Source organism: Prorops nasuta, unplaced genomic scaffold, assembly GCF_024137725.1.
Source record: "Prorops nasuta isolate Cenicafe-Biocafe unplaced genomic scaffold, Cenicafe_Pnas_1.2 PNAS00011, whole genome shotgun sequence".
NCBI classification, from domain to species: Eukaryota; Metazoa; Arthropoda; class Insecta; order Hymenoptera; family Bethylidae; genus Prorops; species Prorops nasuta.
In genome coordinates this window covers 2,084,106-2,096,214 of record NW_027116808.1, presented here as the reverse complement: position 1 = coordinate 2,096,214, position 12,109 = coordinate 2,084,106, and the positions used below count along the sequence as shown (strand labels likewise).

Sequence of the window (12,109 nt, the reverse complement as noted above, 5' to 3'; positions counted from 1 at the left end):
AACGAGTAACACAACGAACGAGGTAGCGAGAGGCGGTGTTCAAAAAAGTTATATATATATATAGATATAAAGAGAGAGGTAAAAGAAACAAATAGGCATTTATTCACAAGAGGCAGGTGTGGTTACAGTAGAATTCATTTCTGTACTGCATGTCCGCTATAGTTTATCGATCGGTCAAACTACGCAATACAGATGGGCATGGTGAACAATGGTAAGTGAGAGTGCATATGAAAGTGATTGATTCTCATCGAAGCGAAAAGACGGCGATCGTCACAAATTTCGAAGCAACCATTTTTGTCGATCTTTTCTAAAAACAAAAAAAAAAACAACGATGTATACAATTTCCCTCCTAAAAGCCGTAACTTTGGGAAGATTTAGGTTAGCTTCGCTAGAGGGCCCTCCGCCATTTTCGATTTTTCCATTGTTCTTCTTTATCGACGTGCCGATCGCGCAACACGTTGCGTGAGTATTTTTATTTTTAATACAATAGTAACAATATGCGATAAATTAGCAATGGCTTTTCTGAACGCTCAGCAGCCATCGTGATCATGACAACAATATAGTAACAACCAGATTTATGATGACAATGATCGTTTATAATTCATGTACCGATCCTCGTTACTCGCCGGGCTTCCGGAAATCGTTTCTTCCCGTGAAAGAACGCTTTTCGTTTCCTTACGAAAAAATATCATTTTTCTTTGTTATCTTTTTCTAGTAAAAGCTTGTCAGTCTGTGCTTCCCACTTCGAGCACCTCGAGTAAAACTCTACTATAGTGTTCGCTATACATATTTTAATAATCTTTAACGAAGCCAGCAAGTAACGCGACTCGGTCGGTAATAAAGTTTACTTAAGACGAGCATCTTTAAACTTACGGTTCTCGAATGAAAAATCTCTCTCCGAACTATGTGTAATAACGATAAACAATTTTCCTTTTTTCTTTAATTATTAGTATATTAGACGCAAACAACATTTGACTGTCTGCAATAAATAACGTGACCAAAGGTGATGTGTGAAACAGCGTCGCTGCTTTTGATAAATGATAAGCATACACAATAATAATAACGGTATAATGATAATAATATTATAATGATAAATTTAATTGGTGACAATTGTCAGTAAACGATAGAGAGAGAGAGAGAGAGAGATAGAGAGAGAGAGAGAGATAGGGGGGGGGAGATAGGGGTAGCTCGCTATATATTTATTAATGAAGCGTGGTGTTTGTGCAGAACAACTCTTCTATTTAGTAAATTCTTTTTTTTCTTTGGGTTAGTACGTGTCACGGCAAATATAGTTCGCTATACTAGGTCTGTTACAAGTGGCTTTTCTCTTCTCTTATTTTTCAATTATTATTGTTCGTGGCGACATGTCAACACCTATAAAGAGACAATTAAGCTATGCGCACGTTTTCCGGTCAATTTCCATACCGAAGAATTGCGCGCGCGTGATACGTATGTGTTATTTTATTTATAGATAGAGGAAAAGAGAGAGAGAGAGCCCCGTTCGGACACCCGTAGGAGGTTTTCTTTCTGTTCAAAAGGCTACTTGATCCATCTCCCTCCGTATGCGAGTATCTTGAGTTTTAAGAAGCGTGATAATTTATCGAAAGAAATCTTTTATACCATCCAAACGGGCCCTCTTTATCTCTCTAATCGCGTTCGTCACGGTACAGGTTATGTTTATCTCAAAACACGTGTGGTTGTTTATGTGTGTATGTGTGTGTGTAGGTGTTGCGTGTACTGTGAATATTTACAGATCCGCACGGTTCTCCCTGCGTCACGGACGATTCGGAGTAAATTACAAGACTCGGTAGAAAAGAAAGGTAGAAAAATTGAAAGAACGCGGGTAACCAAGGCGCGAAAGCGTTTAGAGTTCAGCCAACGTGACACGAGATGTCTCCCTGCGCAGTGTGACGTCACTCCTCGACAGTTTCACCCGACATTCGGAAAGAATCGCTCTTGCTCTCCAGTTCCAACACTCATACCTTTATCCGAGCTCCGTGATTGTGAGAAACGCATATTATATAATATATGAAAAAGCGAAGCCTGAACATTCAAAGGGAATATAAAGCTTTTTCGCGGTTAACCTGTTTCACTGCTCCGTTTTCCCATCGGCCATTTTCCTAGGATCCTCCATACCGTTTAAATTCATAGTAAAAGGCGATGATGATCCACGTAAACATATACTATATACAAATTGTGTGATACTCTGCCCTGCTTTTCCAGGTAATTCAATTCTCTCCTGTTTATGCCTCCTTTGTTTACTATTCTCTCCGTGCTATTCATTCACACAGCACACACACACATACACACACAGAGACTCTCTCTCTCCCTCTCATTCTCAGGATACAATTAAGCAGCTCATATTCGGTGCTGTCTTATTAAAATGCTACATAGAAATATCATCTTCGTTCTGGGTCCCGCGCAAGTATATATCTTTCAGCGATGGTTGCTCTCGCGACACGACCGTCCTCCAACAACGACCAGGGTATCCATCTTGAATTTCTCCCCACGACCAACTTCGCGTCCCCCACTCTCCGTCAACTTATTTCAACGTCCTACGTACAAATGCGATCGGTTTCCTCAAACTCGATGATCAAAGGAATAATCGCATGATGAATTTTCCGAATTATCCAGCAACGATTCCTCTGATACGTATCGCTATAAGGCCAGTTGCTGAGGAATGCAAAAATTGACAACGACGATGATTGCAAGATCGAATTCCCGGAAAATCCGTGGAATTCTCTCGAATCTCAGTACTCGGCACCGCCAAACTCACCATTGAGTCGTTGATACAAGTGCATTCCAATGAGTATAATTGGATATGAATCATCAGAAACGCATTCTAAGAGCTTTGGTGGGACTGTCAGTCCCAGTGAAACCAACGCCAAAGGTATAGATCGGGCCAATTATTGGACTGACTCTTAACTGGCTAAAACACATCGATTGAGTGTCGCAACATTAGCGGAATGTTAAGTTCCTAAACTAATTAAGCACGGAGTACCTCGCGTATTTTGCTAAATCCGCTAATTTCGCGAAGACACTGGCTATACGCACTGGCTCGTTCGGCTTTTAGAATATCTCGTAAAAAACTTTCCTTGGCCAACCGATATGTGTAAAGCAGTCTAAAATGTGCTAGTCTATCGTAGAGTCGGTGGAACATCTCTAAGAGATAAAGCCACACTTATTGATGGATCGTGATATTATACGCGTAGATATTTGCCCTTGTCGTTATAATCCTTTCGGGACCTAAAGGACGGTCGCGAATCTCCCTATCGCCTCATCCTAAATATGCAAACTCTGCTAGATTTTCCGCATAAAAAATAACTTTCCTATAACCTACCGTGTATGTACGTACGTCATTTAGTTTCTCGTGTCCGATTGCGTGCGTGCATGTGCCAGTTTTATATATACGTGTATACGTGTTAGTAGGTGTCTGTTTTCCTCCCCTTCAACGTGCCAGTGTTTCTGTAGTCGTGTCTGGTAATACTCCGCAAGCTATTCTGTACATCCAAATACACATTTTACAATATCATGTGTAAGCCCTAACTCCCGTCGAATGCCCCCGAATGCATACCACTAACTACAATTATCATATTCACACTGCCACTCGTGCCCTCAACTTTTACATGGTTCCCCCGGTTCCTCCATCAAATTCTTAGTATTAGTTACCACGGTTTTATGTACAGACTAAACTCCCTCTTCATGGACTATCACCATACGTCCCGCTGGTTCTTCAGGGTTTGACCTCTTCGACACTGCCTTAACATACAACATCATATCGATACACGTAAGCGTAGTCCACTATACAGTGGATGTAAATACTCCGCAACATTCGGTCTCCCATTGTGTTCCAAGGCCTCTCAGGGCTTCCAGCTTGAGGGACCTTATACGTTTCCTATTATGGTGCGTCCTTAAGGATTGCTCTCCCAGCGAGCTAGTTGGATTCGCCTGCTGTCCAACGATGGTGAGAGCAGCGATCTTAGAGACGCGCTTGGCGGTGAACCACCGAAGTACTTCAAGGTCAACGGCGACTGCAGATGTCTGTGTCTGATCACCTCTCGCTCAGCAGGCAGTGGCCACAGCTCCTTTGGCCATAAAAGTCTTTGATAAGACAGCGAATAGTGCTCCATGATTAAAGAACATCAGTCAGTCAGAGAAGATACGACAAAGTCCACAGTAAACTCGAATTATTAAGGTTAATCAAGGTTAATTGATTCAAAGAATTGGATCGCGAGTTTTCTGCATTCTTTTGGGTTTATCGTATCCTTTCCTCTTCGCAATCGGATCAGAAGTGTAACAGTGAAATTAAGCTAGAGTGGAAAATTACCTGCAGCGAGAGTGCCTCGTCTCAGGATTCACCCTGCTTATTTTTACGGCCGGTCAAAGAACCGACCAAAGATTTTATGGTTGCGCCAAGACCTCGGCCACTTGGAGTGTTAAGGCTACTGGCGTTTCTCAGTCCTTGCGGATGATGTGCGTCCAAACATTTCTGGTACCTCAGCTTAAGGAGTGATAATACAATTAAATTTCCTATTGGGAGTTTTCCATTGTTCTTAGCCGTGCACTAGGGACTCACCTTGCAAGCTGCTTCTATTGTTTTGCAAAGGGCTCCACTACTAGGTTCACAGTTAAATACGTGTGCGATGAACAGATCTTGCGCTGTGTGCATTATGAAGGCGCATTGTTTGACGTTGCGACCAATGCCTAAGAAGGACAAATAACGCACTCGGCATTCCGTGATCAGCTTGTCGTCCTAAAAAGTCGTGTCGTTAAGCACGTTTAAGAGTTTTAATCTTTTGTTCTTTTTGTTTCAGGGGGGGGGGGGGGGGTCTACTCACGTTGAGCGAATGTATGGATATCATACTAGGAGCCACAGCCACGTTTACATTTCGCCATTGACTCTTCGGGGTGTTCGTCACAATATGATCTATCGCATCGTTCAACACCTCCATCCCTGTTGCTTGGGTCACCTGCATCGAGCCTAAATATTGAGCCTCCAGTATCTTCTTAGGCTCCTCCATCGGCGTCGGGAATGATTGCGCTGATGAAGGGACGATTTAACATTTTTTACCATCATATCTAATCAAATTATTTTTTATTTACATAAAAATCAAAGAAACTACACTCACTGACTAACGCCTGTCCATTTCGGTGAAAGCGCCTGTGTTCCGTTGGTAAGTTTGTAGGTCTCGTCGCCAGGCTCGTTCTACCATTAATGTCGACAGGTTTTGCCAGATTTTGGTGAAGCGACCTCTCGATCATTATCTTCTTGCAAATGTCCCGCAGTGTATTTGCTATGGTGCGTGCTGCTATGTCGCAACGGAATACGTGACACATGTGTTTTCTAGTGGACCTGTCTCTCGCCACGTACGCAAAGTCCCTGGAAGGAATATTCATGAAGTATTGTGTTATCGTATATTGGTAATAAATATTATGCGGAGGTTTTTGTCTTTCACTTCAAATTACCTTTCACGCCCGTGATCTCTACCAACTCCCCAGACTCTCACTGTGTGGATGGGTTGAGTGTTGAGTACAGTCAGATTTTCAGGGTCTATCAGTTTCAATGCACCCTCGTCGAGGTCCATGAACAATTCTTTGCCCTGCAAAGGATGATTTGTGAAAATCTGACTGTGTTTCTTTGTTGCATCAAAGAAGCACTTTTTACACTCACGTCTCCCCATCTTCCAACGACGTCTAAGAGGTCGTTCCTGCCCAGTGAGAGGTCGACGATGCATTTGTTCACAGCCTTGCTGCTGCGTTCAGGTGTCAAGTCCTCTTCGGCTATTTCCGTCCAGCCCAGAGAACGAACGGCGAATCTTATAGGCTTATCACGACCCTCCGAGTCCGTTCTGGCAGGGTAGCTTCTTCGTCTATAAACACACCATTCCAAATTTTTATAAAAATAATTATTCCTTTCGGTCTTATTACCCGATTGGAAAAAAGTCTCTTACTTGAGCGCTAATTCTTCCTTCCTCTTGTTCTCCAAGTCCTGATCTAGGGCTGAGCTTGTGTTGCTTCGCGTTACCGTATTCACCATTCCACCCAGGGAATGGAAATTATGGATCTGCATTAAAAATAAAACAATATATACGAATGAGGCAGAGATCTTCTCGAATAAAAAGCAGGGTTAATAGAAAAAGGGATTAAAATACGTCGTGGAATCATTGATAAAGTCGAGGAAGAGCACTCACACTATCGTTATCTTTAACGAGACTTCTACGGGACTCGGTTTTCGAGTAGATAGACGCCTCGGGTGGCTCCCTCTGGATATTTCCACTCTTCACATGCCAGTAGTACGGCCCGTTCTCGTCTGAAGGTGAATCGTAGATTCGTTAATGAGATTTTTATAATTATTTTTATAAATTTTTCTTATCGTAATCAAAACGGGATATAATAATGTGGAATTAAAAAGATCGGATTATCTTGGTGAGAAAAAAAAAGCTTTTTTATTACAACCAAAATGGACGAGGATTTTGGAATCACGAAGGAATTTTCTATAAATACCTTCGTGCTTTTGCCATCCTGGTGGTACGTTTTCATCCTTATCTTCCGAGTCTGCATTGTCGGTTTCCGGCGCCGGCTTTTCTTGCACGTTATTCTGCACGCTCGCATTGTTCTTGGGCGTCTTCGGCTGGCGTCGTTTAACGGGAACCGCGTACAGCTCGCTGTTCAAGCCACCCTCCACGTGCGGTACTCCACCCATTTCCGTTAACTCGTTGTCCGGTTTCTCGCAGTAGCTGCAAAATTAACCATCACCGTTAAAAAATAAACTCGTGGGAATCTCGTCCCCACGAAAACACATTCTACCTTGGATCGAGAACAACAAAACTACCATTACAAAAGTCCCTTATCATTTTAAAAACCAGCGTCCTTGAAATGAATTTCCATAAAATCTACAATATTTTGCTCGATTGACGAGATTCCTCGGCAAATATCCTTATCAGCTCGGTAAGTGGATTATTATTATTATTACAATAAGTTAAGAGCCGTAATAATTTTGTGCGGCGAGAAAAGAGGGGGGAGAGGTTGTTTGGATCGGTTGAAAGTGGTAAGAATCTACGCGAAGAGGCGCGAATGAAAAATTCATAGGTGGAAGCTGGTGAGATTTTTTTCTGGCATTGCATTTAGTGTTTTTCACGATTTGTCGCAATTCCCGGAAGCTCCCAGCCGGCTCCAATTCCGCTTGTCATTGGGATTCTTATCTCGGCGCGTTCATTTAGCATTTTTATTCTCTTCCCTCGCTCGTTCAACACAGCACATATTCGCCCACGTAGCTATTCGTGCGTCCAGGTCCTGCCTCCTGGCCACTTTGGTCGAGTTATGTGCGACGTATATTGCGCTCTTTCACAATGCCAAATGCGTTTCTACCTTTCTCTTCCCCCTCTCTCTAACCAATCCCGTCCTGATAAAGTTCACCACTGGATTTTCCACTTAATGATTTCCCCACAAAGATTTTACAGCCTCCCGCAAATTTCTCGACTCTTTCAAGCGCTCCAACGGCTCTCCCCGCAATTACCCCCAAAATCATCCCCCTTTAACCCGAAATTTATCCCCTTCCCCCTCTAAGCCCTCCAACAAAGTTCTCACACGAATCCACTCTACCAGAATGAGGAAGAAAGAGAAAACTATGCAAGAATTGAAAGCTATTTTTCAGCCAACTATACTGCATTGTATTATTTCTTTTCTACTGTTACGATCCTTTTACAATTGAAGGTTAAGGGGGTGGATTTTGGTGTTTTTTTTTTTAATGTTTCGCAGACTGGAAGGATGCAAGTGCTCGAAGCTGAGGAGAAACGTGCCAATAAGGTTTTTGGGGCTAGGAATTAGTTTTATGACAATTATCTACATAGCCACACACACACACGCACACACGTACACGCGCACGCACACATCTATGTAAAAATATACGTGAGAGATTGAAAGCAGTGCACGTAAATAGAAACGATCTGGCACGAGTTTTTACAAGATATACTGATTGATTGATTGCTTTACTTTTACTTTGATTTCTGTGCTTTCATTATTATTTGGTACGTACTTTCTCGCGTTAAGATCCGCAGGCTCTCGCGTTCCCGGCGATCCTGATTGGAGGGATGAAGATCGGGGGTTCCCGTTGAGGGTGTCGTCGACCAGAGCGGACTCCGCCACACCCTCACTGCCGTACCTGCATCATCACGAGAATTCCAGTTCCACGAATTAGTCATCTTGCTTGCAATTTGTCTGCTCATTACTTTCAATTTCCACTTTCAATTCTCATCCACGCATTTCTGCATTCACATTTTATATCCTCTAATCTTAATCGATTCCATCTAAAAATTCTTATCTACAAATTTCTACCGATTTTTTCTAGTTCCTACTGCTTTTATTATTTATTTATTTTGCATCTCAATATTTTAATTGTCGAGGCTCTCGCGAAGTTTCTTTTTTGACGAAGTTTTTTTTTCCAGGAAGAGAAAGGAGAGGTCACCTAATCTTAACCAATCGATTCTAAAAATCCCTATCTCTATTTTCCTATTGTTTTTTTCTACTTCCTCTACAATTATCATTTTTTTAGCACCAATATTTTAATTACTACTTCCTAAAATTGTTTTGACGAAGTTCTTTTTTTTCAAGGAAGAGAAAGGAGAAGTTTATTCGTGAAAAGTGCAGTTGAGGAGGCGAGATGAGTTTTCGATGGGTTCGACGAGGCTCCCCTTTGCGGTGTCGGGTTCGCCAGGTTGTCCCTGGGGGGAAGCGAAGCCTCGGAGGAGATTAACCGGTGCAGCTGCACCGAGAGAGTTCCTCCAAGGCAGCACCGAGCCAGGCGGCTTGTCTCGAAACGCACGTTAATCACGATAATTACCACCGCATGACGCTAATTGGCTCGTCGTTCCATCTCTCGCTTCCTTCTTTTCCTCCCCCCCCCCCCCATCCTTTTCTTCCTTCCTTCATTCCAAACACACATTATACGTCTTTATTAAAAAAATTAAATATACATATCCTAATAAAAATCAAAATCGAACGATCGACACACCAAACACCATAAATTTTCAAAAACTACAAAAAATTTAATTTGGATAGATATAAATATTTATTACTAACTATATATCCCTAATAAAAAAAAAATCATTCAAAAGAGGATTAAATTGCACTCGACGAATTTTGTAGAGAAACAAGAGTTATCGAATTTATCACAGAGTGGGGGTAGATTGATAGAAAAAATAAAACGTGAAAAATCGATTAAGTTCGACGAAAAGGAGGGAAAAAAATCATATCGACTGTTTTTCGTGTGAAAATTATTGGATCGGAGTGGCGATGGTAGAGATTTAGTTTGGAATTGAAATGACGAATGTTTTTGGTGGATTAAACGGGAGCGCAATTGTCTTTAATTGCGAGTCGATGGATCGTGCCAATCGGTGTACTACCAGGCGGATAATTAATAGCCTTAAATTGTTTTTCGATTGTAAGTGGTGTAAGCTTGCCACCTAGGTTCTTTTAATTATGCCAGCCAGTCGTATTTTACCCCACGTGAATGCATCAAAGGAAACTTTCAGCATAAAACGCGCCTATTGGCCACTCGCGAACGTTTCGCATTCGGATTACTCACTATTTATGCTCGATAATAACACGTTAACCATCGAGATGGGCTTTCTCTACGATCCCCTTAACGTCAATTATCACTTCGGAGTGAAAACAAGCATGATGAAATTTTAAATGGAAAAATACAATTTTTTAATTTTAATATACTTTATATATCAATAATAATAATATTCAGAAAAGTATTCCATATCCTATATACAATATCAACGATTTAATTACAGTAACGAGAATCAATTAATTTGAATATAATTACGATGAATCCGTTCATACGAAATTCATCGAATTATCTGTGTATGTGTGTTTGTGTGATTGTGCAATTCAATTAATTCTTTATTTGAATTTTATTATGAATAGGAATATAGAGAATATGTTAAAATTGAGATTGACATAGTTAGAAATGTATAGTGTACAGGTGAAGGGGTAAACGACTAATGATAATTGCTCAGTAGTTGGTATACAGCGAGGGGTATTAATGAAAATATCTGCGGACATATATTTGTTTATGATTGTGCAATTTAATAAATTCCTTATTGGAATGATATATATATGATAAACAGGGGTGTGTACAGGATACGTCGAAATGCAGTTTAAATTTGTTAGATATGCATAATAAAAGAGGGTTAAACGACGAATACTGATCGTCGAATGATAGGTATAGCGAGGGGTATAATAATTATAACGAATTTTTTGTATAAAATAAAGCAAATATCTATGCGTGCACTAAATTAGTTTAATACTGTGCAATTTAATAAATTTCTTATCAAAATGATTAGCAATATACATAGAATATGTCGAAGCGAAATACGACACGGTTAGAAACGTATAATAAAAATGAAGGAGGCAAGCAAATACTACTAATTACTCAGTAATTAGTACAAGGAAGAATATAACGATTGAAACAAATGCTTCGTACAGAGTATTCCCCCACACACATACATCTGTTTATAATTGTTGCAAAATTTAACAAAATCCTCCCAGGAATTTATAGAATGCGTCGAAATAGGTTTGACACGGTTAGAAACGCATAATAAAGGTGGAGGGGGTAAACGACGGATACTAATCGCTCAGCACAGTCAGTACAGTAAGGGGTAGTCTCTAACGCTGTCGTCGTAACAACCGCTAAGCTCAATTACGTCGTAAGGTGAGTGGTGCCAAGCGCGTTTCTCGTCTCTCGTAAATTATGCGCGGAGTCTGTTTACCTCTCGTAATCGTAAATCGTCGTTTTCCGGCCCTGCCAGAGCGAGCTCTCGCACGCATCGATCCCGAAGCATCCACTGAAACGTTTTATCGCTCGAACGAGTTTACGTCTAGCGTCAAATTTGCCACTTTCGATTCGATGAATTTCGATCTCTCGCCGGGTCCGTTTCCGTGCACGATCAGACGTCACCGGGCGTCGTTAATGGCTGCCAGCGATACGCAGCCACCCTGGTGTATTCGTGCGTCGCGAGCGAGGCGTCTGAAACCCCAAGACTCGCCCTGCTGCTTTACGACCCTTTTTTATGAAACTACCCAAAGTCTGTAGCCACCGAGATTTTAATCTAAGTTGCGCGATAAAGCTCGATCAAATCTTGGTCCTGCGTTTTCTCCACCCTTTTACCATCCTCCCCCCCCCCTTTCTTTAATCTTGCAATTGGGCGAATGGATTGAAATCGAAGAGGACAGTTTTTTGTTGGCTTTCTTTGTGGAAAATTTAGAGTGTATAGTTTGGTAGTGCAAGACTAAAGATTCAAACTATCTCTCTCTCTCTCTTTCTATATATATATATATATATATATATAGAGAGAGAGAGAGAGAGAGAGGTGGAGGTCCATTGGCGTGGCCGATTAAATTCTCAAGGAGCGTGAATACAACACGTGTGTGTCCTGGCACGAAGAATACTCGGCTAACTGGCTATAAGGGTGCTGGAAACCGACTGACTCTCTTTCTCTCTCTCTCTCTCTCTGGTGAAAGAGGGTGAACAGGATGGTGGAAGGGGCTGGAGAGGGAGACCTCGTAGTGTGTATTGATCGAGCGTTGGAGAGTAGCTGACTCTCTGGCGCACTTTGTACGAACGCCCACGTACACGCTCTGCACAGTCTTTCGCCTCTAAATACTACTTTCCTACCGACTCTCGGCCCTCGGGGGGTTCAACCACGTCCCCCCCCCTACCCTTGGATCTCCCCTTTCTTAAATCCCCACCCCTCGCTCCCGCAATGGTCACCAGCTTGCTCCAATAAATTCCACCCATCGCCAGAGAGTTTCTCCAAAAAAATCTTAACCTCAAAATCCCCCTCTATACTGACGTATAACATAAAGAAGGGGGGTGGAAGTAGGTCATAGGTGAGCCAGCTTTGAAAATTGATTCGACCGTCCGTTTCCAGGAACGGATACCGCGTGGATCATCCGAGAGAATCTTGGATTCTCAGGACTTCCTTTTTTCGTCGGGAAAGGATGATCCGTCTGGGGTGAGAGACGAGTAGAAAAAGACACGGAGGGTGAAAAAGACAGACCGTGGGGGAGAAATATTGAGAGAGACAGAAGAAAGGGTTTAGGG

At 41.9% G+C, this 12,109-nt stretch overlaps 1 protein-coding gene across 3 annotated transcripts in view; it reads right to left on the bottom strand.

The window, feature by feature from the left end:
* Positions 1–79: 79 nt before the first annotated feature.
* LOC136777532 (protein Fe65 homolog) overlaps positions 80–12,109 on the bottom strand; it is an 81,488-nt gene continuing 69,458 nt past the window's right edge. For 2 of the 3 annotated variants that reach the window (XM_066733890.1, XM_066733892.1), the window contains 11 exons: positions 8,036–8,161; positions 6,505–6,737; positions 6,192–6,310; positions 5,952–6,064; positions 5,672–5,870; positions 5,467–5,600; positions 5,130–5,380; positions 4,839–5,041; positions 4,577–4,753; positions 4,328–4,501; positions 80–4,085 (listed from right to left, as the gene is read on the bottom strand). In XM_066733890.1, coding sequence (XP_066589987.1) covers positions 4,349–4,501; positions 4,577–4,753; positions 4,839–5,041; positions 5,130–5,380; positions 5,467–5,600; positions 5,672–5,870; positions 5,952–6,064; positions 6,192–6,310; positions 6,505–6,737; positions 8,036–8,161 — 1,708 coding nt within the window. In that variant the 3' untranslated portion in view covers positions 80–4,085; positions 4,328–4,348. The remainder of the gene's footprint in view (positions 4,086–4,327; positions 4,502–4,576; positions 4,754–4,838; positions 5,042–5,129; positions 5,381–5,466; positions 5,601–5,671; positions 5,871–5,951; positions 6,065–6,191; positions 6,311–6,504; positions 6,738–8,035; positions 8,162–12,109) is intronic. The other variant, XM_066733891.1, reaches the window with a different exon arrangement.